This window comes from Bufo bufo, chromosome 3 (assembly GCF_905171765.1).
Source record: "Bufo bufo chromosome 3, aBufBuf1.1, whole genome shotgun sequence".
NCBI classification, from domain to species: domain Eukaryota; kingdom Metazoa; phylum Chordata; class Amphibia; order Anura; family Bufonidae; genus Bufo; species Bufo bufo.
In genome coordinates, this window is record NC_053391.1 from 269,153,940 (window position 1) to 269,181,902 (window position 27,963).

The window sequence follows — 27,963 nt, forward strand, 5'->3', positions numbered from 1 at the left end:
AAAAATTCCCACAAAAACTATGAATTTTAATCATGGGCCATTTTTATGCGTCTTAAAGGGAAATTTTCAAAAATGTGCCCTGCTGGAGCCTAGAAAATTTTATTTTAGGCCACGGGAGTACGGGCCCTAAAAATTAGGCATTCACCTGACATAAAAGAAATTGTGAGTATGTGGCTCGAGGTACATTATGCGGTCACTGAATAACAATTTTACTGTAGCCCACTGGACTACAGGCCCCAAACATTAGGCATTTACCGTACAGAAAAGAACAAGTGATTATGTGGCTGGAGGTACATTAGGCGGTCACCGTATAACAATTTACTGTTGGCCAGTTAGATTACAGGCCCCAAAAATGATGCATTCACCTTACATTAAAGATCAAGTGATTATGTGGCTGGAGGTATATTAGACTGTTATTGGATAACAATTTTACTGCAGGACAATGGAGTACAGGGCCCAAACAATAGGCATTCACCGTACAGAAAAGATAAAGTGATTATGTGGCTGGAGGTACATTAGGCAGTCATCGTATTACAATTTTACTGTTGGCCAGTTGGATTACATGTCCCAAAAATTATGCATTCGTCGTGCAGAAAAGATCAAGTGATTATGTGGCTGGAGGTATATTAGATGGTCATTGGATATCAATTTTACTGCAGGCCAGTGGAGTACAGGCCCCAAACATTAGGCATTCACCAGACAGAAAAGGCCTTTTATGCCGCTGTATTTAAATAAGACAGGGACCATTCTTTGTTCTGGGTGGTGGCGGATATGTGTGGGCTGGCATGAGGAAATTTAATTAAATGTGGTCGTCACAGGTGTTGAATTCCTCTGAGATCCATGACTCATTCATTTTTAGAAATGTAAGGTAGTCCACACTGTCGTGAGCTAGGCGAGTGCGCTTATCGGTCAGGATCCCCCCTGCTGCACTGAACGTCCTTTCGGACAGGACACTCGACAGGGGGCAAGCCAAGAGTTCTATGGCAAATTGTGCCAGCTCTGGCCACAGGTCAATCCTGTAGTCCAGGGGTTCCTCGCTTCTCAGAGCATCCACATTGGCCGTTAACCCGATGTAGTCGGACACCTGTCGGTCTAGGTGTTCCCAAGGGCTGGAAAAAGAGGTCGGCTGTCAATGGGTTGGCTGCAAGAATGATCTCATATCCGAAGTGACCAACAAATCTCTTCAAACCGCCCTCCTCTTGCATGCATGGTTACATTGGTACCCGCAACTGTTTCTCTGTGGGTGGAAATTCCTCTGCCAGCGCCAGCAACAGCAGAATGCAGCATCTCTCGCAGCAAGGCCTGGAAATGCTGCATTCTGACAGCCCTATGTGATGCTGGTAACATATCCACCATTTTGTGTTTGTACCGGGGGTCTAAGTACGTTGCCACCTGGTACTGGTCCTTGCCCTTTATGCTTTTTATACAGGGGTCCCTCTTCAAACACTATAGCATGAAGGCCCCCATTTGCACTAAATTGGAAGCGGTGGAGCGTCCTACTCCTGCTCATCGCCCATGAGAATGTCGTCCTTGGTCTCCTCCTCCCATCCACGGACAACACCGGGGATCCCCAAAAAGTTTAAAGCCTTCTCTTCTTGCTCCTCCTCCTCCTCCCCCCAGGCACCATCCTCCTTTGACTCCTCTTCAGACTCCTGCTAACTTGTCTCAGATGGAGTAGCCCCCCTGGGAATTCATTCGGCATTGCGACTTCCTCATCTTTCAGCTCCTGCTCCTCTATGGTTTGATCAATGACACTACGCAATGCACGCTCCAGAAAGAAGGCATAAGGTACGATGTCACTGATGGCGCCCTGGCTGCGATTGACCAGTTTGGGGATCTTATCAAATGGCTGCAGAAGTCTGCATGCGTCGTGCATGAGCAGCCACTGGCGCGGTGAAAAGAAACCAAGCTCCCCAGGACCTGTCCTGCCGCAGAGTTCATACAGGTAGTCGTTAACGGCACATTGCTGCTGTAGCAGCCTATCAAGCATATACAAGGTGGAGTTCCAGCGCGTTGGGCTGTCACAAATCAGACGTCTGACGGGCAGGTGGTGTCGCCGCTGAATGTCAGTAAGGCGAGCCATGGCCGTGTAAGATCTTCTAAAATGGCCAGAGATTTTCCTGGCCTGCCATAAGACGTCCTGGACCCCGGGTTATTTGGCAATGAATCACTGCATGACTAAGGTTAGGACGTGTGCCATGCACGGCACGTGTGTCATTTTGCCCTGTTTCAGTGCACTCAGCAGATTGACACCATTGTCGCACACCATTTTACCAACTGTCAAATTGAGCGGGATTAGCCACTGATCTGCCTGTAACCACAGAGCTTAAATCAGTGCAGGACCGGTGTTGCTCTTGGCTTGTAGGCACAACAGCCGCAGCACAGCATGGCAACGTCTCACCTGGCACGTCAAATAGGTTCTGGGGAGCTTGGGGGGTGCATCAACACGTCGTCATCATCACCTTCACCACCACTGACATTACAGATCTCAGAGTAGGCAGCAACAGCGGGGACCTCCGTCCTTGGGCCGATCAGGGTACTGTCGTCAGACAGCTGGGTGGCGGCCATTGCTACCTCCTCTTCCTGATTCGATGCCAAGAATGGCTGCGCATCGGTAAGGTCTAGGAATGGATGGGAAAATAACTCCTCCGACTTGAGTGAAGGGGCTATGGTGGTGGTGGGGTCTTTGGGGGTACACAAAGCAGAGAGTGAGGAGGGTGCAGATACAGAGGATGAGGAGGGAGCAGAAGCGTAAGGCTGAGTGAGCCACTCAACCAACTCTGGTGCTTCTCCAACTTCCCACTTAGGCTCCGGCCTGGTGCACCTGTCTGACCCCTACCACCCCTGCGGAATGGCCTGCCTCTTCCTCTGCCTGTCATTTTCAAAATGACAGTGTGACAAAGTCCCTATAGAAGAGCAGTATTTGTGTAAGCAGGTATATTGCAGGCCTCAATCAATATTTGGTGGAAGTCGGCATATCAATCCCCTCTATCAGTATTTTGTGGAAACAGGTATATAGAACCCCTTACTGAGAACTTGCTGGAAGTTGGTATATCAAACCCCTTAATCAATATTTGGTGGAAGCCGGTGTATCGCAGGCCTCAATCAATATGTGGTGGAAGCCAGTATATCAATGCTCTCTATCAGTATTTTGTGGAAACAGGTATATAGAACCCCTTAATGAGTATTTGCTGGAAGCTGGTAAATCAAAGCCCTTAATCAATATTTGGTGAAAGCCGGTGTATCGCAGCCCTCAATCAATATTTGGCGAAAGCTGGTATATCAATCCTCTCTACCAGTATTTTGTGGAAACAGGTATATAGAACACCTTATTGAGAACTTGCTGGAAGTTAGTATATCAAACCCCTTAATCAATATTTGGTGGAAGACGGTATATCAATACCCTCTATCAGTATTTTGTGGAAACAGGAATATAGAACCCCTTAATGAGTATTTGCTGGAAGTTGGTATATCAAAACCCTTAATCAATATTTGGTGGAAGCCGGTATATCGCAGGCCTCAATCAATATTTTGTGGAAGCCAGTGTATCACACCCCTCAATTAGTATTTTGTGGAAGCAGGTATATCAAACCCCTTAATCAGTGTTTTTGGGGGCAACAGGTATATCACACCAGTTGCAATTAGTTATTCAAATAGCGTTTGTCCCTCTATCTAGCTGCAGTATCACAGCAGAACCGCACACAACTGCTGCACAATACAAATGCACTATAATATACTTTCTATGTTACAAAGTATATTATAAGTATATCACACCCCGTCAGTATCTCACACCTATCGATAGCACATCTATACTAGTCCTTAAAAGGACTTTTGTGGCTCTATTAGCTAGCGTTTGTGTCCCTAACAGTCTGTCCCTGCTCCACACAGCAACCTCTCCCTACACTGGCAAAAAACTGAATGTAAAATGGCTACCAGATCGGGTTTATTTATAGTGTAGTGGGTGTGTCCATGTGCTGAAACATCTCAATTGGCTGTCCTGTCCCACCTGATAGATGTGTCATGGGTCAAAGTTCGGCACAATGCAAAAGAATATGGCGACGGTGGACATCGCCATATGTTCGCTTGTTCGGCGAACCGCAAACGAGCAAAGATTGCCGCAAAATGACCGCTGGGCAAACCGCAAGGCCATCTCTACACTTAGACATATACCGTAAGTTTGAGAGAGTAAGGGGTTAGGTAGTAGCTAATAAAATATAAAAATCTGTTTGCTTCCATCATAGTCAGCACAAAATAAACTAAAACAATTTACTTCATGACTTCATGTAATTTTCTTTTTGCAGTAATTGCTCAGATGGAACCTGTGATGGCTGTGTATTTCATTTTCTGTGGGAGACAGAACAGGCGTGTCCTCTATGTACTGACAATGACTTCTATGTCATCACAAGTGTGTGTCAACATGGTATCCAGGTAATTAATCCCTTAAGGACCAAGCAAAAATGTTTTTGTTTTTCCATCCTCATCTTTAACCCTTTCTGACCCTGCCATTTTCACCTTCCTGACCCTGGAAAAGGTATGCATGTTAGACATCTGTCATATTATATTGTAATAATTTTTGAATGCTTTTACTTATCCAAGCCATTCTGAGATTGTTTTCTTGGCAAACCGTGGCAAAGCAAAAAGGAGACAGGCACTCATAGGGTGATATGTAAATTAAATTAGATTAAAACCAGATGATTTTGCTCCCCTTTAAGTGTTGTGCAACCATAGGCACAACATTAGTAAAGACATGTAAATGTAACAGGTCGGTTCTGCTGGTGTTGTCTGGTCCTCAACCTAAGGGAGGGCCAACCCGCCGGAGAAAAAAGTATATTATAGGCAAAAAGGTGACAGTCAACACTCTGCAATGTTCTGACACTTGTTGGCGCAAGACACGACCACAGTGGAGTGGAATAATGTTTCTTTATTGGTAACCTTGATAAAAACGCGTTTCGGAGTTTAAAACTCCTTTGTCAAGTATAAAGAGGCAGTAAAAAATATATGGCACAATATGCTTAAAAATGTATAAATAAACAGTAACAGGAAATTATGAAAAAGAATGGATGACAAAGAATTGCAAGAAATTGCATGAGCGAAGCAAAGTCTGTCCTGGCATAAAATAAAATGAAATAAAATAAAAAGCCCTTGTTCTGCATGTACAGCTAATATGGGGTCCTATGTGCTTTAGGCCACTTTGTACAGGTTAAAAACAATGTTATAATGTATCCAGAAATATATAAAATAATTGGATGAAATCAGTAAATGGATAAATAGATAAATGGATACATACATAAATAGATAAGATGTGGGAGACTGCAAATTTCTGAAGAAAAACAGTAAATACTTGATTTCAGTAACTGATATTCACATTTAGACACTGATGCCCTTGGTGATGTGCACTAACAACGAACATGTAGTGCAACAACCATCAGTTCGTCAGTGGTATATAAACAAATTGTAAGTCGTGTCAGAAGATAATAGAGAGCAAGGCATCCTGGTTGAAACTGTAAAGCTTCTTGGCGTGTGGTAAACGCGCACCAAGTTATAGGCAGGGATGAAGGCAGGATTGCGGTGGAGTGATATGCCAGGATCAGAGGAAAAGAAGCATGCACGCAGGGATGAGAGCACACAGCCGGATGGTGACAACCTCAATAGAGAGTACATACAGGGGATTATGATTCAGAGTTAAAATGAATATAAAAATAAAAACCTGTTGGGTTGGATTAGGCTGGGGGCATTAAGTGAGTGTATATATGATAAGACTGGGAACAGTAGGGGGAAAATGAATTGGGAGTGAATGGTGATGGCCTCGGTATTTGTTATTAAGCAGATTTGTATGGCAAGTCTATGATGACTGTAGAATATGTATTATTTATTATTAGCAACTGGAATTGTATAATTAGCAGCTACATTATTGGATAATGAGGGACTGAATGGTGGCTTGTACGGTGGTGTGAGAATTGTGGGTGAATGCAATGGACAGAGGAACTAATTGATTAAAAAAAAAGCTAGATGGATTATGACAAATGATGGTGAAAGGTTTGAAGGGATAGGCTTATTAGTATATAGGGATTAGAGTTGAGCGAACACCTGGATGTTCGGGTTCGAGAAGTTCGGCCGAACTTCCCGGAAATGTTCGGGTTCGGGATCCGAACCCGACCCGAACTTCGTCCCGAACCCGAACCCCATTGAAGTCAATGGGGTCCCGAACTTTTGGGCACTAAAAAGGCTGTAAAACAGCCCAGGAAAGAGCTAGAGGGCTGCAAAAGGCAGCAACATGTAGGTAAATCCCCTGCAAACAAATGTGGATAGGGAAATGAATTAAAATTAAAATTAAAAAAATAAAAATTAACCAATATCAATTGGACAGAGGTCCCATAGCAGAGAATCTGGCTTCACGTCAGCAGAGAATCAGTCTCTTCATGCCATAGCAAAGAATCTGGCTTCATGTCAGCAGAGAATCAGTCTCTTCATGCCATAGCAGAGAATCTGGCTTCATGTCAGCGCAGAATCAGTCTTCATGTCATAGCAGAGAATCAGGCTTCACGTCACCCACCACTGGAACAGGCCACTGTCACATATTTAGGCCCCGACACCCAGACAGAGGAGAGAGGTCCCGTAACAGAGAATCTGGCCTTATGTCAGCACAGAATCTGTCTTCATGTCATAGCAGAGAATCAGGCTTCACGTCACCCACCACTGGAACAGGCCACTGTCACATATTTAGGCCCCGGCACCCAGACAGAGGAGAGAGGTCCCGTAACAGAGAATCTGGCCTTATGTCAGCACAGAATCTGTCTTCATGTCATAGCAGAGAATCAGGATTCACGTCACCCACCACTGGAACAGGCCACTGTCACACATTTAGGCCCAGGCACCCAGACAGAGGAGAGAGGTCCCGTAACAGAGAATCTGGCCTTATGTCAGCGCAGAATCTGTCTTCATGTCATAGAGAATCGGGCTTCACGTCACCCACCACTGGAACAGGCCACTGTCACATATTTAGGCCCAGGCAGAGGAGAGAGGTCCCGTAACAGAGAATCTGGCCTTATGTCAGCGCAGAATCTGTATTCATGTCATAGCAGAGAATCAGGCTTCACGTCACCCACCACTGGAACAGGCCACTGTCACATATTTAGGCCCAGGCACCCAGGCAGAGGAGAGAGGTCCCGTAACAGAGAATCTGGCCTTATGTCAGCACAGAATCTGTCTTCATGTCATAGCAGAGAATCAGGCTTCATGTCACCCACCACTGGAACAGGCCACTGTCACACATTTAGGCCCAGGCACCCAGACAGAGGAGAGAGGTCCCGTAACAGAGAATCTGGCCTTATGTCAGCACAGAATCTGTCTTCATGTCATAGCAGAGAATCAGGCTTCACGTCACCCACCACTGGAACAGGCCACTGTCACACATTTAGGCCCCGGCACCCAGGCAGAGGAGAGAGGTCCCGTAACAGAGAATCTGGCCTTATGTCAGCACAGAATCTGTATTCATGTCATAGCAGAGAATCAGGCTTCACGTCACCCACCACTGGAACAGGCCACTGTCACACATTTAGGCCCCGGCACCCAGACAGAGGAGAGAGGTCCCGTAACAGAGAATCTGGCCTTATGTCAGCGCAGAATCAGTCTTCATGTCATAGCAGAGAATCAGGCATCACGTCACCCACCACTGGAAAAGGCCACTGTCACACATTTAGGCCCAGGCACCCAGGCAGAAGAGAGAGGTCCCGTAACAGAGAATCTGGCCTTATGTCAGCGCAGAATCAGTCTTCATGTCATAGCAGAGAATCAGGCATCACGTCACCCACCACTGGAACAGGCCACTGTCACACATTTAGGCCCAGGCACCCAGGCAGAGGAGAGAGGTCCCGTAACAGAGAATCTGGCCTTATGTCAGCACAGAATCTGTCTTCATGTCATAGCAGAGAATCAGGCTTCACGTCACCCACCACTGGAACAGGCCACTGTCACACATTTAGGCCCCGGCACCCAGACGGAGGAGAGGTTCATTCAACTTTGGGTTGCCCCGCAATATAATGGTAAAATGAAAATAAAAATAGTATTGAATGAGGAAGTGCCCTGGAGTAGAATAAAATATTGTTAAGGGGAGGTAGTTAATGTCTAATCTGCACAAGGGATGGACAGGTCCTGTGGGATCCATGCCTGGTTCATTTTTATGAACGTCAGCTTGTCCACATTGGCTGTAGACAGGCGGCTGCGTTTGTCTGTAATGACGGCCCCTGCCGTGCTGAATACACGTTCAGACAAAACGCTGGCCGCCGGGCAGGCCAGCACCTCCAAGGCATAAAAGGCTAGCTCTGGCCACGTGGACAATTTGGAGACCCAGAAGTTGAATGGGGCCGAACCATCAGTCAGTACGTGGAGGGGTGTGCACAGGTACTGTTCCACCATGTTAGTGAAATGTTGCCTCCTGCTAACACGTTCCGTATCAGGTGGTGGTGCAGTTAGCTGTGGCGTTGTGACAAAACTTTTTCACATCTCTGCCATGCTAACCCTGCCCTCAGAGGAGCTGGCCGTGACACAGCTGCGTTGGCGACCTCTTGCTCCTCCTCTGCCTTCGCCTTGGGCTTCCACTGGTTCCCCTGTGACATTTGGGAATGCTCTCAGTAGCGCGTCTACCAACGTGCGCTTGTACTCGCGCATCTTCCTATCACGCTCCAGTGTAGGAAGTAAGGTGGGCACATTGTCTTTGTACCGGGGATCCAGCAGGGTGGCAACCCAGTAGTCCACACACGTTAAAATGTGGGCAACTCTGCTGTCATTGCGCAGGCACTGCAGCATGTAGTCGCTCATGTGTGCCAGGCTGCCCAGAGGTAAGGACAAGCTGTCCTCTGTGGGAGGCGTATCGTCATCGTCCTGTGTTTCCCCCCAGCCACGCACCAGTGATGGGCCCGAGCTGCTTTGGGTGCCACCCCGCTGTGAACATGCTTCATCCTCATCCTCCTCCACCTCCTCCTCATCCTCGTCCTTCTCATCCTCCAGTAGTGGGCCCTGTCTGGCCACATTTGTACCTGGCCTCTGGTGTTGCAAAAAACCTCCCTCTGAGTCACTTCGAAGAGACTGGCCTGAAAGTGCTAAAAATGACCCCTCTTCCTCCTCTTCCTCCTGGGCCACCTCCTCTTCCATCATCGCCCTAAGTGTTTTCTCAAGGAGACATAAAAGTGGTATTGTAACGCTGATAACGGCGTCATCGCCACAGGCCATGTTGGTGGAGTACTCGAAACAGCGCAACAGGGCACACAGGTCTCGCATGGAGGCCCAGTCATTGGTGGTGAAGTGGTGCTGTTCCGCAGTGTGACTGACCCGTGCGTTCAGCAGCTGAAACTCCACTATGGCCTGCTGCTGCTCGCACAGTCTGTCCAGCATGTGCAAGGTGGAGTTCCACCTGGTGGGCACATCGCATATGAGGCGGTGAGCAGGAAGGCCGAAGTTACGCTGTAGCGCAGACAGGCGTGCAGCAGCAGGCGTGCAGCAGCTCTGACATGTCGGGGTAGTTGCGAATGAACTTCTGCACCACCAAATTCAGCACATGCGCCAGGCAAGGGATGTGCGTCAAACCGGCTAGTCCCAGAGCTGCAACGAGATTTCGCCCATTATCGCACACCACCAGGCCGGGCTTGAGGCTCACCGGCAGCAACCACTTGTCGGTCTGTTGTTCTATACCCCGCCACAACTCCTGTGCGGTGTGGGACCTGTCCCCCAAACATATGAGTTTCAGAACGGCCTGCTGGCGTTTACCCCGGGCTGTGCTGAAGTTGGTGGTGAAGGTGTGTGGCTGACTGGATGAGCAGGTGGAAGAAGAGGAGGAGGAAGCTGAGTAGGAGGAGGAGGAGACAGGAGGCAAAGAATGTTGCCCTGCGATCCTTGGCGGCGGAAGGACGTGCGCCAAACAGCTCTCCGCCTGGGGCCCAGCCGCCACTACATTTACCCAGTGTGAATTTAGGGAGATATAGCGTCCCTGGCCATGCTTACTGGTCCACGTATCTGTGGTTAGATGGACCTTGCCACAGATGGCGTTGCGCAGTGCACACTTGATTTTATCGGACACTTGGTTGTGCAGGGAAGGCACGGCTCTCTTGGAGAAGTAGTGCCGGCTGGGAACAACATACTGTGGGACAGCAAGCGACATGAGCTGTTTGAAGCTGTCTGTGTCCACCAGCCTAAATGACAGCATTTCATAGGCCAGTAGTTTAGAAATGCTGGCATTCAGGGCCAGGCTAGGTGGGAATTTACGCTTTCTCTCAAATGTTTGTGAGATGGAGAGCTGAACGCTGCCGTGTGACATGGTTGAGATGCTTGGTGACGCAGGTGGTGGTGTTGGTGGTACATCCCATGTTTGCTGGGCGGCAGGTGCCAACGTTCCTCCAGAGGCGGAGGAAGAGGCCGAGGCGGCGGCAGCAGCAGAAGAGGCCGAGGCGGCAGCAGCAGAAGAGGTAGCAGGGGGAGCCTGAGTGACTTCCTTGTTTTTAAGGTGTTTACTCCACTGCAGTTCATGCTTTGCATGCAGGTGCCTGGTCATGCAGGTTGTGCTAAGGTTCAGAACGTTAATGCCTCGCTTCAGGCTCTGATGGCACAGCGTGCAAACCACTCGGGTCTTGTCGTCAGCACATTGAAGAAGTGCCATGGAACTCCTTGAAGCTGCCTTTGGGGTGCTCGGTCCCAGATGGCGGCGGTCAGTAACAGGCGGAGTCTCTTGGCGGCGGGTGTTCTGATTTTGCCCACTGCTCCCTCTTTTGCTACGCTGTTGGCTCGGTCTCACCACTGCCTCTTCCTCCGAACTGTGAAAGTCAGTGGCACGACCTTCATTCCATGTGGGGTCTAGGACCTCATCGCCCCCTGCATCGTTTTCCACCCAGTCTTGATCCCTGACCTCCTGTTCAGTCTGCACACTGCAGAAAGACGCAGCAGTTGGCACCTGTGTTTCGTCATCATCAGAGACGTGCTGAGGTGGTATTCCCATGTCCTCATCATCATGAAAAATAAGTGGTTGTGCGTTAGTGCATTCTATCTCTTCCACCCCTGGGGAAGGGCTAGGTGGATGCCCTTGGGAAACCCTGGCAGCAGAGTCTTCAAACAGCATAAGAGACTGCTGCATAACTTGAGGCTCAGACAGTTTCCCTGATATGCATGGGGGTGATGTGACAGACCGATGGGCTTGGTTTTCATGCGCCATCTGTGTGCTTTCTGCAGAAGACTGGGTGGGAGATAATGTGAACGTGCTGGATCCACTGTCGGCCACCCAATTGACTAATGCCTGTACCTGCTCAGGCCTTTCCATCCTTAGAACGGCATTGGGCCCCACCAAATATCGCTGTAAATTCTGCTGGCTACCGGGACCTGAGGTAGTTGGTTCACTAGGACGTGTGGCTGTGGCAGAACGGCCACGTCCTCTCCCAGCACCAGAGGGTCCACTAACACCACCACGACCATGTCCACGTCCGCGTACGCGTCCCTTATTAGATGTTTTCCTCATTGTTCCCGTTCACCACAATTTTGAGAATGGCAAATTTGGGAATAGTTTTTCACCCCAGAACAAAAACTGTGCTTTTATGGTCACTACAAATAACTTGACCAGCTCAAACAGTACAGATTTGGTTGAATAGAAATGTGAGACCTATTTTTTTTTGCGCTGTGTGACAGGTATAGGTTTAATCACAGAATTAGACTTGTATCTGCACGGTAGCGTGTGTGTTAAGTTTTTCTGAATGACACTATCAGCACCTTGAATCTAAGATATCCTTTTTGGGATAGATTTCAAGTAGGCCTCATATAGCATAAACTACTTATTTTGAGAATGTCAAATTTGGGAATAGTTTTTCACCCCAGAACAAAAACTGTGCTTTTACGGTCACTACAAATAACTTGACCAGCTAAAACAGTACAGATTTGGTTGAATAGAAATGTCAGGTCTATTTTTTAGGCAATGGGTGGCAGGCTCAACTTGCCCCTGATGTAGTATATGGCCAAAAAATAACCACACTATTGATGGTTAAATGCACTTGGGTGACACAGGCTCAGCCTGCACCTGATGTAGTATATGGCCAAAAATTAACCACACTGTTGATGGTTAAATGCACTTGGGTGACACAGGCTCAGCCTGCACCTGATGTAGTATATGGCCAAAAATTAACCACACTGTTGATGGTTAAATGCACTTGGGTGACACAGGCTCAGCCTGCACCTGATGTAGTATATGGCCAAAAAATAACCACACTGTTGATGATTAAATGCACTTGGGTGACACAGGCTCAGCCTGCACCTGAAGTAGTATATGGCCAAAAAATAACCAGACTGTTGATGGTTAAATGCACTTCGGTGACACAGGCTCAGCCTGCAGCTGATGTAGGAAAATAACCACACTATTGATGGTTAAAAGCACTTGGTGGTAGCTTGTGCTGGCGCACCACAAGCCACAAAATGGCCACCGATCACCCCAGAAAAAAGTGATCTAAAAACGCTCTGGGCAGCCTAAAAAAAGTGAGCAAGTCGATATTAGCACTTCAATGATCCACAGCTGGAGATCGATCACTGAATTAAGTCTTTTGGAGGAGTTAATCTGCCTAATCTCGCACTAACGTCGCAGCAGCAACCTCTCCCTATGCTTGAATCAGCAGAGTGACGTGCAGCGCTACATGACCCAAGCTTGTATAGAGGCTGGGTCACATGCTGCACTGGCCAATCACAGCCATGCCAATAGTAGGCAAGGCTGTGATGGCCTCTTGGGGCAAGTAGTATGACGCTTGTTGATTAGCTGCTTTGCAGCCTTTCAGAAAGCGCCGAACACCGAACCCGAACCCGGACTTTTACGAAAATGTTCGGGTCCGTGTCACGGACACCCCAAAATTCTGTATGAACCCGAACTATACAGTTCGGGTTTGCTCATCCCTAATAGGGATGACTAGTCCAAAAGTAAAAATAATCTTTTGAAGGTGCATAATAAGAGGTATAGACATAATGAGTAGATGATGAGGGGTTGAGTCAGAGTATGTGAATGGTGGGTATGGTAGGAAAGGTATATGGGTGGAGGGAGTGTGAGTGTGGTGTGGCAAATAAACTGAAGCCCACAGGTACATTCCAACAGATATGACATAAGATAAAAAACTGTTCAGAAAGGACTTTGTCTCAAAATGTTCTCCCATGGTGTTACTCCGAAAGTGGCATTGATGTGAGGTGATGTTGAGGCTACATTTGCACAACTGATGGCTGCATTTAAAACTAAGACACATATCGGGAAACAGAATGATTTTGGCGGAGCTTGCTGGGGATGACAAGGTTCTTTAGTGTCCGAGATCTTCTAAATGTTATTGGTATATTATTGGTATATTACATAATTTTATATATGTATTATATACGATATTGACACATGGCCATTACATGGATCTAACATTGGAGGACATTTAATCAGCCGATAATCATAGTTACAGTCAGAAGCTATTTACAACTCATATGTGATGTCTAGAGGCGAGATAAGATCCTTTTATTTAAATCAAATACAAAAATGTAGACCTAAGGGTTTTCTAGGCCAGCTGAAACTCTCTGGCTGTGAGAACAATGGATAACATTTTCTGTCTAGAGGAACTTCTGTTTACAGTAAAGGTGACTATTGTCTGTCACCTAGGGTGTAAACAGAAGTGGCCAGACAAGAATTTTCCCTCCACATTTTAAGTTATACAACTGCCACCACTAAAACAGGATTAGACAATCAACCTATTAGATTACCAGTTTAGTTTAAAATGACCAATAGACTTATGCTTAGGGTTGATATTTTGTACTAGCCAATTAGATGTCCTCCACATGTTAGTCAATGGGTAAAAATGGTATAAGAAGTGTGAATGAACCAAAGGTTATGGGGAATCAACTGAGGAGAATGGACTGAGAGGCTTGAACTGATGTGGATGAACTGAGGTAACATCACTCTGGGTATCAGTAGGTTCATTCATCTTAAGAGCTCTAACCTTGTTGTATCTGGGCCTGATAATCGAAATAAAGCTTCATCTCTGGAAAAGAACCAAGGATTGCTGCCATCATCTTTCATCATTCTTATTCATCACTCGTGTATTTACAACAAATGTGATCTGAGGCTTAGATTTGATGTGCTTCTTCAAAAAGGGGTTTCCTTGCAAGATTGGCCAGTGTTTGGTTAAAATATTATGTAAGATGTTGTAATTAATATTATATGTAGTTATGAATGTAGATTTGAAATTTTCTCACTTTTCCGACGTCTCATGTTCCTCCTTCTTTGGTGCTAAACATTCTTGTTGTATTAGTTTTTTTGCCCTTGTGAAGGCAGCTTCTATGACTGGGTAACCTTTATTGTGAAATCTGGATTTGAGAATCTGACTGAACTTCAAAATCCTCATTATCAGTGCAATTCCTATGGATCTATTTAAATTGGTTAAATGGTATATTGTTTCTCTACTTCTAGTGGTGTGAACTCTGGTAGTCGAGGTAACTGTTATCATATACTTTTTTTTGAAAAATGTCTTTGTTTCAATAGATTCTTTTTTTAAATCAGTACTACATCAAGGTATTCAATGGCTGTGTTCGAATGATTGGCTGTAAAAGAGAGGCTTAAGGTATTATTATTTAAATATGATGTGAACCAGACAGCCTCATCTGTGCTACCATTCCAAATGAATAATAAGTCATCTATACAATGTCTGTAGAATATGGTATTCCTACACAAGGGTGAGCACCATAGATGTATTGTTCTTCGTCCCATACAGAGATTTGCGAAGCTGGGTGCAAAATGTGTGCCCATTGCAATTCCTTTAGTCTGCTTGCATAGTTTTCCTTCAAAGATGAAAGTATTGTGATTTATTGTGATGAAGTGGATGGCATCTAATACAAAGGTTCTTTGCAATTAAGGCATTGTATTATCTTGTTCAAGGAAGTACCACACTGGTTCTCTCCCTGCGTCGTCTGGCATGTTTTAGTAAAGGGATGACATGCCCAGTGTTAGCCAGATGTGTATGAATCCCACCATTTAACTTCCTTAAGTAGGGTGATCAGACTTGGTGGGTCTTTCAGATAGGATGGTAATTGGATGACCTATTTCTGAAGTAAAATATCCACATAACATGAAAAATATAAGTTAAAAAGGAGATGCTGGAGATGATAGGTTACCCAGGGTGATTTTAGATGGCTTTATGTACCTTTGGTAGGTGGTAAAATAAAACCAGACTTGGATCATCCACAATAATTTCGACTTTTTCTTTTTTTGTTAATATACGGTTGTCTTTGTCTTCTTTGAGTAGGAATAGCAATTCCTTGGTGTCCTCTATCAAAGGATTTTTGGTCAGGACTTGATAATATTCTTCATCCAAAATAGGGTTGTTTCGTGTATCGAATTTTCAATACCCATTCGATACTTTTGTCTGGTATCGACCTCGATACAGGGATTTGACATTTTTTGATACTAGGATGCGCTACTGCACAGAACATGAGCGCACTGCTATCAGCGAACGCCATGTTCCCTCAGCAGCACAGGGGAGGAGGAGTCACTCTCTCCCTCCCCCTGTGCTGCCGCTGCCACAAATGAGGAGGGAGAGGGGCGAAGGAGGGGAGAGCACTGTATGCTAAGTAATAGCATCGGAACACCAGGGAGGAGACATCAGCTTTTCTCCCTGGGAGTTCCTTCTCCCTGGCTGTAGTGCTGTCATAGAGGCTGGGTGACGGCTATGTGATTCTGCTGCCCGCATCTAGCCTCCTGTATTAAACGTTAATTATAATTGGTAGTGCAGTGCGCCCCCCCCCTCCTGCCCAGTATTAAAATCATTGGTGGCGCAGTGCTCCCCCTCCCCCCTCCCCCCACCCCCCAGTATTAAAATCCTTGGTGGCAGTGGCCACAGGGTCCCCTCCCCTCCTCCTCATTGGTGGTGCAGTGGCAGCTTCTGATTGGAGCCCCAGCTGTGTAATCCTGGGGCTCCAATTGGTTACCATGGCAGCCAGGACGCTACTGAAGCCCTTGCTGCCATGCTAATGTCACTGCTCTATTAGGGTGAAGGTATCAAAAGATTAAGGTTAAAAAATAAAATAAAAAAATATTAAGTATGAATCACCCCCTTTCACAATTTTACATATAAAATATATAAACAATAAATAAATAAACATATTACATATCGCCACGTCCGAAAAGTCCAAACTATTAAAATATTAAAAAAATCTCCTATGCAGTAAACGCCATAACAGAAAACATTTGAATAAAAACTGCATGATTCGCCATTTTTTTTAGTCGCCTTTTTCCCCCAAAAATAGGATAGGACTGTTCGATTATGGGCCGGACGTTTCATGAAATGCGGAACGCACGCAGCTTTTTTGGCGGTTTAATTTTTTTTCGTGTGGTATCGACTTGTATCGACTTTTTTATGGTATCGAAACCGAATCAAAATTTTGGTATCGAAACAACCCTACTTCAAAATCTTATTTGCTTCTGCAAGGTATTCATCCTTATCCTGGCTCACCTCCTCCCTTATCTACATTTCTGATTACTATTGCACCATTCATCATTAAGCTATTGAGGGCATCCTTTTCTTACTTGGTGAGATTGTTAGGGGTGGTTAGACCCTTATTTATATCTCTCAGATCCTTGGCGACCATGGAAAAAAAGGTCTTGATGTGGTGGCCTGGATTGAACAAGGACTATGGTTTCAGCCCCATGTTAATAGCTTTGGGTGAGTTATTTGTTTCTGCTGATGAGGTTTCTGATTTGGCTAGGGGTCTGAAGGATATCAAAATGTATGTGAAGTGTGACCTTGCAGATGAAGTTCAGATCAATAAAAAGTAAAAAAAAAATTAAAAATTCCCAGTAGGACAAAATAAGAGACCCTTTTGGAGAAGGTTGGTTCTGCAGTACTGAGAATGTGTTTGGAATGGATAAATTGAAAATCAGCACTAGAGCATTATCCTGTTCAATTTTACTATTATTTTGGACTTCATTTGTCTGATGTCTATTTCTTCTCTATTTCCCATCTCTTCTTCCTCTGTGAGATCAATTCTTCCTTTGAGGCCCCTCATGGGGATAATCCAAAAGTAGTCTGTGATCATGGTAGTCCCTGATGGTTACCTTAAGGTATACATTGATTCTAGGCCAGGGCCCTGGCAAAGGGGTAAAAAAGACACCAATGCTAGGCTCCGGATGCTCATTAACAGTAGTGTTATGATTAGTAATGAGCGAGTCTTCAGAAAGAATAGATATCTCTGTTGCATGACTGTGTGTGTGCCAGCTGTTTGGGAGAAGTAGTCGTGGTGTGCACATATGTGGAAAGCTGTTTGATATGGAGTCTGATCAAAGGAAAACTGATTGCTGGAAAATTAAGGGGACAGCCTTGTGGAAAGTCAGAATCTATATTGAGTTTCCATTTTGTATTATTGGTGATGGGTGGTGGCTGTGTAGATGGTGTATACCAGACTGCAGACAGTGGGACAATAGTGGTATTGTCCATGTCGTAGTTAGTTGGGAAGTATTGGGTCGATGTTAGTTTACAGGATCCTTGCTGTTGGGGTACCGTATGAGGTGTGGTGTGCTGACCTTGCACCTTTTCAGTAGTCTTATAGAATACATTGGGGTGATTGTCTATTGCCATTGATGAATATGTTCCTGACTGATTGATTCCTAATGCTGGATTTTATATATTTTTTTGTGGGTGAATGGTTGTCAAGACATCTTAAATTGTGTTTTTCGATTAATTATCTGAAATGTGACAGGCGTCATCAGGGACAGTAGCAAGGTTTTCTCGTGGCGCATTGTACACTGCTCAAAAAAATAAAGGGAACACTTAAACAACACAATGTAACTCCAAGTCAATCACACTTCTGTGAAATAAAACTGTCCACTTAGGAAGCAACACTGAGTGACAATCAATTTCACATGCTGTTGTGCAAATGGAATAGACAACAGGTGGAAATTATAGGCAATTAGCAAGACACCCCCAATAAAGGAGTGGTTCTGCAGGTGGTAACCACAGACCACTTCTCAGTTCCTATGCTTCCTGGCTGAAGTTTTGGTCACTTTTGAATGCTGGCGGTGCTTTCACTCTAGTGGTAGCATGAGACGGAGTCTACAACCCACACAAGTGGCTCAGGTAGTGCAGCTTATCCAGGATGGCACATCAATGCGAGCTGTGGCAAGAAGGTTTGCTGTGTCTGTCAGCGTAGTGTCCAGAGCATGGAGGCGCTACCAGGAGACAGGCCAGTACATCAGGAGACGTGGATGAGGCCGTAGGAGGGCAACAACCTAGCAGCAGGACCGCTACCTCCGCCTTTGTGCAAGGAGGAACAGGAGGAGCACTGCCAGAGCCCTGCAAAATGACCTCCAGAAGGCCACAAATGTGCATGTGTCTGCTCAAACAGTCAGAAAAAGACTCCATGAGGGTGATATGAGGGCCCGACGTCCACAGGTGGGGGTTGTGCTTACAGCCCAACACCGTGCAGGACGTTTGGCATTTGCCAGAGAACACCAAGATTGGCAAATTCCCCACTGGCGCCCTGTGCTCTTCACAGATGAAAGCAGGTTCACACTGAGCATGTGACAGATGTGACAGAGTCTGGAGACGCCGTGGAGAACGTTCTGCTGCCTGCAACATCCTCCAGAATAACCGGTTTGGCATTGGGTCAGTAATGGTGTGAGGTGGCATTTCTTTGGAGGGCCGCACAGCCCTCCATGTGCTTGCCAGAGGTAGCCTGACTGCCATTAGGTACCGAGATGAGATCCTCAGACCCCTTGTGAGACCATATGCTGGTGCAGTTGGTCCTGGGTTCCTCCTAATGCAAGACAATGCTAGACCTCATGTGGCTGGAGTGTGTCAGCAGTTCCTGCAAGACGAAGGCATTGATGCTATGGAGTGGCCCGCCCGTTCCCCAGACCTGAATCCAATTGAGCACATCTGGGACATCATGTCTCGCTCTATCCACCAACGTCACATTGCACCACAGACTGTCCAGGAGTTGGCAGATGCTTTAGTCCAGGTCTGTGAGGAGATCCCTCAGGAGACCGTCCGCCACCTCATCAGGAGCATGCACAGGCGTTGTAGGGAGGTCATACAGGCACGTGGAGGCCACACACACTACTGAGCCTCATTTTGACTTGTTTTAAGGACATTACATCAAAGTTGGATCAGCCTGTAGTGTGTTTTTCCACTTTAATTTTGAGTGTGACTCCAAATCCAGACCTCCATGGGTTAAAAAATTTGATTTCCATTTTTTAATTTTTGTGTGATTTTGTTGTCAGCACATTCAACTATGTAAAGAACAAAGTATTTCAGAAGAATATTTAATTAACTCAGATCTAGGATGTGTTATTTTTGTGTTCCCTTTATTTTTTTGAGCAGTGTATTTCATGCTAGTGGTGAATTTGAGTCAATATGTTTTACCTAAATGAAAAAATACAACAATTTACAGAAAATTTGGAAAAATCTTTCTAAATCTGAATTTCTCTGCTTCTAAGACAGAGGTACCTCATAAAAAAATGATTAATTAAAACTCATGCTTACTTTATGTTGGAATCATTTTGTAAATGAATTTTTTTTTAAAGTGTTAGAAGGCTTGGAATTTAATAAGCAATTTTTTTGATTTTCAAGAAAGATACATTTGCCCCTGCCAGTTTTTGGGAGGTTTTGGCTATACATTGCCTATTGCGCTTTATTGCTGCTGCAGCCACTACCCTCCTCCTCTGATGTCACCTCTTCCTTACGACTCTGATCCAGCTCCCAGTTTCTGTCCAACGGACAATCATCAGATTCCCTGCCACTTTCATCAGAGCTTCTTGGCCCTCCTCCTGATTCCCTGTTCTTTATTTGCCTTGATTTACCACTGCCCCTACCACCACCATAGCATCTACTGCCACTACTACTACTACCACTAAAACAGGTATGCATGGAGTCCCCCACCTCCCCCTGAACCCCCTCCTCATGGCTGTCCAAACACTGACTGTTCTTACACAACTAATCAACAGGGAGTTGTAGTGCATGGTTGGTTTTTGTTTCTTATTTTTAGGAAAAAAGAAGGTGCTCCAATAGGAGGGTACAGTGATGACAGAGATGCAACTGAAAGGCTTCTCTAGATGAGGAGGAGAAGCAGGAGGAATTATGTGACCCCTGGCTCTAAGGCACGGTGTGAAACTCAGAGGTGACCTCCACGGCATCCTGCTGTGACTGAGAGGAGTCCTAAACCATCTAGTCCACAAGCTTTTCCACTTTGTCCTGAATAATAATGTTGCACCTTTCAGAAGCCAGGAAGAACCGTGGCCTGCCACTATTACTACTGCCTGGATGGCTTAAATTTTATTAAATTAAAGACACCGCTATATGTTCTTCCTCTTATCAAACACCCTCGCTGCTATTTACTATTTACTTTGGGAAAATTGCACTATTGGCGCATGGATCCAGGAGGATTTCCACACTACTTCGGTTGAGGCTGATGAATAGATCTGGTCTTGGCACTGCTACTGTCTGCCTGCCTACCAACATGTTCTGTACTGTATGGCTTCTGCTTCTGGTATCATATCACTGTCACCATCTTCCTGCCTGCTCATATGTACCATATGTCTACTGCCGACACCACAGCCGCGGCTACTTCTCCTCACTGAAAATTCACACCAATGCCACCACAATAATCCCAACATAGCTGCACTACTACTACTAATACCCCTAAACAGTCAATTTACTGCCTTGACTGTTCCATGCTATGCTGCTTCTCCTGCCACTACTGTTGCAGCCAGTATTACCTTATCATTTCCACACTGTACTCCTGCTGCTCCCAATAAAAAGGGATCATTTTTCTAGGCTCGTTCAGAACATTTATGACAATCCTGACACTTCAGACAATTATCACTTGTGCATGTATAAATATTGGCAAGAATTCTGCTCCTGTTAATGCATAATTTTTGGGGGCATGGTCCCAACATGCCACTGTTTCTTTTGACAAGTAACACTTGTGCGATTCATATGGGTAGACATTCTGCCCCCATTAAGGGATTATTTTTGGACACTTGGTCCACCAACCGGCCAATGTTATTTTTCCCATAACACCTTGTGTGTTTAAACACTATTTGTCCCTGATATGGGGCAATTTTTGGAAGCTTTGCATCATGAAAAAGCATAACACATGTGCAGTATCATTTTAAACATGCTGTTTGTTAATCTACCAACCATGCTTTTACGAGTAGCTTTATATGTAATAGGCAGTTTGACATTATTTGCTATTTCTCTCATTGCATTCAAGAGTTTAGGGAGGGAGAAAAATGCCAACATTCATAAAAACATATTTTCTTAAAAATTCTTAGAGACTAGAAGGAGTTGTATACCATGGATCAACTTTTGTTTTGGTAGAATAAATTTGGATCTGAAACAATTTTTTTTTTTTAATTCGACAAATCTGAAAAGAACCTAATCTTAAAAGCTGCACTCATCCCTAGTGCAATTAAATGTCCAAATCCCTCCCCTTCCACAATCATGCTATACAATATACAATGGTAATAAATGCAATTTTTGCAGTGTAATGTGTTTGATGCAGTAATACCAGCCTTTCACTAACACTCGGGTGTGACAATGCTATTTCTTGGCAGTGAAGATAAACATCTATTCAACTAGATGTGATGCAGTATGCCTTCACCAACACAGTTGCAATTTGCATTACAGATGTGAAATGCGGTACAATTATTGAACAGAATAACACGCGTTCACTAAAACTCGTGCAATATTTTTGGATGGGGATGATACATGACATGTCTTTTCAATAAGACTCTGTGATGCAGTATGCCTTCACTATTATAGTTGTGAAAAAAAGTCTGTCTACTATAGTAGTTGCCAGATGATGAGCTGACAGTGGCTCGCCAGCAGATACACCTGACAGTGACCAGTTCTCACTTCCTCCCCCTGATTACAACAGAATTTCCCATATAACCTTCATATACTGTCCCTCCCTATCACCTATTCTCTCTCTATAATCTTCTTATGCTGTCCCTAGCTAGGATTTGTAGTCTGCAGAGGCAGAGCCAGAGCACAGCTTCCTGCCAGGTTGCAAGTACCCACAGAATGCAGTTCTGCTTTTCCTGCATAGGCACCTCACGGCCTGCTTCCCCCTGATTGGCTGATCCAGGCTGTCTGTCAGATAAAGCATCAGAAAGAACTAAAATGAAGTTACTCTATGTGTACAGTCGTGGCCAAAAGTTTTGAGAATTACATAAATATTGGAAATTGGAAAAATTGCTGCTTAAGTTTTTGTAATAGCAATTTGCATATACTCCAGAATGTTATGAAGAGTGATCAGATGAATTGCATAGTCCTTCTTTGCCATGAAAATTAACTTAATCCCAAAAAAAAACTTTCACTGCATTTCATTGCTGTCATTAAAGGACCTGCTGAGATAATTTCAGTGATCGTCTTGTTAACCCAGGTGAGAATGTTGACAAGCACAAGGCTGGAGATCATTATATCAGGCTGATTGGGTTAAAATGGCAGACTTGACATGTTAAAAGGAGGGTGATGCTTGAAATAATTGTTCTTCCATTGTTAACCATGGTGACCTGCAAAGAAACGTGTGCAGCCATCATTGCGTTGCATAAAAATGGCTTCACAGGCAAGGATATTGTGGCTACTAAGATTGCACCTCAATCAACAATTTATAGGATCATCAAGAACTTCAAGGAAAGAGGTTCAATTCTTGTTAAGAAGGCTTCAGGGCGTCCAAGAAAGTCCAGCAAGCGCCAGGATCGTCTCCTAAAGAGGATTCAGCTGCGGGATCGGAGTGTCACCAGTGCAGAGCTTGCTCAGGAATGGCAGCAGGCAGGTGTGAGCGCATCTGCACGCACAGTGAGGCGAAGACTTTTGGAAGATGGACTGGTGTCAAGAAGGGCAGCAAAGAAGCCACTTCTCTCCAAAAAAAAACATCAGGGACAGATTGATCTTCTGCAGAAAGTTTGGTGAATGGACTGCTGAGGACTGGGGCAAAGTCATATTCTCCAATGAAGCCTCTTTCCGATTGTTTAGGGGCATCTGGAAAAAGGCTTGTCCGGAGAAGAAAAGGTGAGCGCTACCATCAGTCCTGTGTCATGCCAACAGTAAAGCATCCTGAGACCATTCATGTGTGGGGTTGCTTCTCATCCAAGGGAGTGGGCTCACTCACAATTTTGCCCGAAAACACAGCCATGAATAAAGAATGGTTCCAAAACACCCTCCAACAGCAACTTCTTCCAACAATCCAACAACAGTTTGGTGAAGAATAATGCATTTTCCAGCACGATGGAGCACCGTGCCATAAGGCAAAAGTGATAACTAAGTGGCTCGGGGACCAAAACATTGACATTTTGGGTCCATGGCCTGGAAACTCCTCAGATCTTAATCCCATTGAGAACTTGTGGTCAATCCTCAAGAGGCGGGTGGACAAACAAAAACCCACTAATTCTGACAAACTCCAAGAAGTGATTATGAAAGAATGGGTTGCTATCAGTCAGGAATTGGCCCAGAAGTTGATTGAGAGCATGCCCAGTCAAATTGCAGAGGTCATGAAAAAGAAGGGCCAACACTGCAAATACTGACTCTTTGCATAATTGTCATGTAATTGTCGATAAAAGCCTTTGAAACATATGAAGTGCGTGTAATTATATTTCACTACATCACAGAAACAACTGAAACAAAGATCTAAAAGCAGTTTTGCAGCAAACTTTGTGAAAACTAATATTTGTGTCATTCTCAAAACTTTTGGCCACGACTGTATAGGGCATCCCTTTGAAGTTACCTAAAGCTCATTTTACAACAATTGATAAACGTCTTTCTCAGTTTTTTGTAGAATAAGCAAACCCCCAGAGTTACAAGAGATATGCTTAAAGCACCTTATGACAGAGGTGGACTAGCACTTCCTGATATGTATATTTACTATGTCACCATTCAGCTTGCATATGCAGCTTGGTGGATACGGGCAGATTCTAATAATCCAGCTGTGGTTTTGGCAGTGGCTTTGTTAGGCTCCTATGAGGCACTGTCACGGGTGAAGTTTGCAGATAGCTGGAACTTATGAATAAACGAGCGACTGGCTTGATCCCAAACTAAGGAGCTTATAGGTGAGCCCTATAAAAACCTAAGAGCTCTCCCTGCTATGCACATGCAAGGGTCTCGATGGTAGACGATTGCATGCCCATGTATCGAAGTCTATGTGACACCTGAAAACCCTATAATAGTGAGGGGACACGACCACCGGCTCCCTGCACTCAATGCGGACGGAGTCAGGGTCACCTAGAATCAAGCCAGCAAGGAAACACAATAAAGTAAAGGACTTATCTGAGCAAACAGCAGAAGCAGCCTCCAGCAGTGAACACTTCATCCAGGAAGTAGTATAAACCGCAAAGTGAGGCAGTATGGGAGGGAATATAAAGGAAGACGATTTGTCTAAATAAGTGACACCTGGCAGAAGGAAAGGAGATGAGAAAGTGAAACCAAAACAAAGAACATCATACAAGAGGTAGAGAAGAACGTCTGCCAGACCTTCTCACAGAACTGGCGGTGACAGGCACTTGCTCACTTAGTACTGCAAAGGTAAATACTAAGCCAACTTTTACACTTCCAATATGGATGCTGTAGTGGAGATTTGGAATGCTTTTGTTGATTTACATATGATTAAAGATGATGAAGAGTCCTGGTCTCCATATTTGCAACTTTGGAGAGATGCTAATTTACCTAAGTTATTAAATTTACCAGAGTTTGACTTTTGGTCTAAAGAACCTAATTGAAATATACAATGAAGGTGCCTACAGGACCTTCAGAAGTCTAAAATAGGAATTTAATCTGCCGTAGTCTAGTCTATAAAGATACTCCGACGTGTGTGTATGACTCAATTTGATGCCGGACCTGTGAGGTTGGAATGCAGACCAGTGGAAAAGGTAGCTAGAAGGGTTACTCTTGTTAAACCAATTTACTCTTTCTATAGGACAATTTTAATAGAACCCCTGAAGCGAACTTTTGACAAGTGGGGAAAGGACATCCCAGAACTAGAGGATCAGCATCTTAAGGAGTTGAGCTATACATGGCAATCCTCTGCAATTAGTACCACGTATCAACTGATACAGGTTAAATGGCTCCAGAGAGTATATTTGACCTCCTGTAGTTGGTACCAAATGCTTAGGCTGCTCTAGCCCACCTGCACCAGATGTAATGCTCCCAGGGATTCTTTCCTACACATTGTATGGGCTTGTATTGTTCTTTAACAATAGTAGTTAGACATGAGTTTATAAACATCAAACTAGGGCTTCCCAGAGTTTGCCTGCCTACAGTTAGTTGTTGGGACTCGTCTCTGAATTAATCCCTACAAAATATGTCAGAAAGCTACATAGACTTTTAAAGTTTGTAACGGATCTCCTGGCACCCCGACTGGGTACCTCCGTTGATGGATGCTCCTAGTGCTTCCCGAGGGCTCCAAGCACTCCACTTTACACCATAAGCACTGCAGACCCCACAAACCACTGCAGCTTGGTTGGGGTCTCGCCATCTCCTACCCACCCTGGAACTACGACAAGGCTCCAGGCTCCAGTGGCTCCAATAACTCTCTTCCTTCAGAGAGCGATGCAAGAACAAGGAACAGGAACAGCTCTTACAAGGATCAACCATGAACAACATGCAAAAAGACATCTTCACCCCATCCCTAATGAATGAATAGGGAGAGAGAAGACACATGTGATGGGATTATCTCCTGAGTGTATCATAGGGTGATCTACTCATCTACGCTGGAGTCGGCTACTCCTAGAGTCAGCTATCTTAATCCCATCACTAACACAATCAGTGGGAGTCTCAGTGCAGAGTTAACCCTTTTTGTGTTGGTGGATTCACACCCTGCACCTTTAGTGGTCAATAGGCAATATGTGGCATATAAACTCCACACATAAATCAGGGTTCATAGTTCCTTGTAACCCCAAAAGGTCTGAGGGGGTCTCCATAGTTCTGGGTCCATAGTCTGTAGGAAGGAGGATGGCCCTCAGGCTTCTCCAGCAGCCCCAGTGATGGTTCAGTCCGACACAATGTTCTATGCAAGAAAAGTATTTCTTCTTAATTGGAAACCCCCTAAATGTCCAACAGTATCCCAGTTCATTAATACTGACCTACTGCTGTATAAACTGACCTATGCTGCTAAGGGAACTCCTTACTAGAGTTGAGCGGACACCTGGATGTTCGGGTTCGACGGGTTCGGCCGAACTTCAGAAAAAAGTTCGAGTTCGGGACCCGAACTTGACCCGAACTTGAACCCGAACCCCATTTAAGTCAATGGGGGCCCGAACTTTTGAGCACTAAAATGGCTGTAAAAATGTCATGGAAAGGTCTAGAGGGCTGAAAATGTCGTAAAAATGTGGTTAAGAGCATGGCAAGTGCTCTGCAAACAAATGTGGATAGGGAAATGACTTTAAATAACATAAAATACGTAAAAATAAAAAATAATAATCTTGATCTAGGAGGACCAGGTCCATATGGAGTAGGAGGTTGAGGAGGTGGTGGATGTGGCGGTGTAGGTGGAAGTGGTGGTGGAGGAGGTAGCCTACACAGCTTTTTGTCTTAAAATTTATTTTTATTTTTTAAAATTAGGGTACACCCCAAAATATTGGGAAATATAACCTGTGATAACCCCCTCCAGTCATGCTAAACACACGTTCAGACAATACACTGGCTGCAGGGCAGGCCAGCACCTCCAAGGGGTAAAGGGCAAGCTCAGGCCATGTGCCCAATTTGGAGACCCAGAAGTTGCAGGGGCATACTTACTGCCCCACCATGTCGCACGTCCCCGTGATGTTCACGATCCAATTTGATATCTGCTCTATCAACTTTCGATGTTCTGTTATGCGCCTACCATGGTGATTACGGGTGGCGGGGAATCAGGGTTCCAGGCCGGAGAGGGAGCGTGAGAAAAAGAGACCAAATTTAAGGGAGATAAATTTTTATATTTTTTAAATAGGATCGAGAAGAAATGTGGGAAAAGCTATTGAGGCGCAAATGTGGGACAAATTACAGAAGCCCAAATGTGGGCCAAAAGAGTCAAGCGGAATTGTGGGAAAAGATATTGAGGCGCAAATGTTGGCCAAAAAAGTAAAGCGGTAATGTGGGACAAAGTATTGAAGCTTAAATGTGGCACAACTTGTTTAAGTTTAAGCATTGAATCAAGGGAGGTGGCGCGCATCAATTAAAGAAGCATTTCAGAAATGTTATTCCCGGTCACCTATGCAGAGCAGGGGTTTATTCACGTCAACCCAAGAATGTAACAGAGAAATTAATTAACCTGTCTACTTGGTAGAGCACGGGTCTATGACATAAAACAATTGTTTATTGTCACCCAAAAATGTAAAATAAAAATTATTGAAATTTATTAAGCTGTCAACTTGGTAGAGGAGGGGTATATTACACCCAAAAATTGGTAAATTTGCCCATAAAATGTTATTTACCGGTCTAATAGGTATAGCAGTGGTATATCACACCCAAAAATTTGCGAATTTCACCAGAAAATGTAAATGACAAAGTAGTGAAATGATGTAAAATAAAACACGTCCAAAATTTCTTTTATTGATTTATAAGGTGGAGTTCCATATGGAGTAGGAGTTTGAGGAGGTGGTGGATGTAGCAGAGTAGGTGGAAGCGGCGGTGGAGGAGGACGAGATAGCCAACACAGGTTTTTGGTTTTAATTAAATTTTGTAAAATTAAGGTACACTCCAAAAAAGTGTGAAATATCCAAAATACAAACATGAGCAATTGCTCTGCAGTATAACAATGGCTGCTTAGTGCCACTATACATGTCTATTCTGCACAAGGTATGGACAAGTCCTGAGGGATCCATGCCTGGCTCATTTTAATGAACGTGAGCTTGCCCACATTGGCTGTGGACAGGCAGCTGCGCTTGTCTGTGATGACGCCCCCTGCCGTGCAATACACACGTTCAGATAATACACTGGCTGCAGGGCAGGCCAGCACCTC

The 27,963-nt window shown here is 44.9% G+C and overlaps 1 protein-coding gene across 1 annotated transcript in view; it reads left to right on the forward strand.

The window, feature by feature from the left end:
- ELAPOR1 (endosome-lysosome associated apoptosis and autophagy regulator 1) overlaps positions 1-27,963 on the forward strand; it is an 810,939-nt gene that overhangs the window by 714,236 nt on the left and 68,740 nt on the right. Inside the window, exon 19 of the mRNA XM_040422210.1 lies at positions 4,302-4,428. Within this exon, the coding sequence (XP_040278144.1) occupies positions 4,302-4,428 (127 nt within the window). The remainder of the gene's footprint in view (positions 1-4,301; positions 4,429-27,963) is intronic.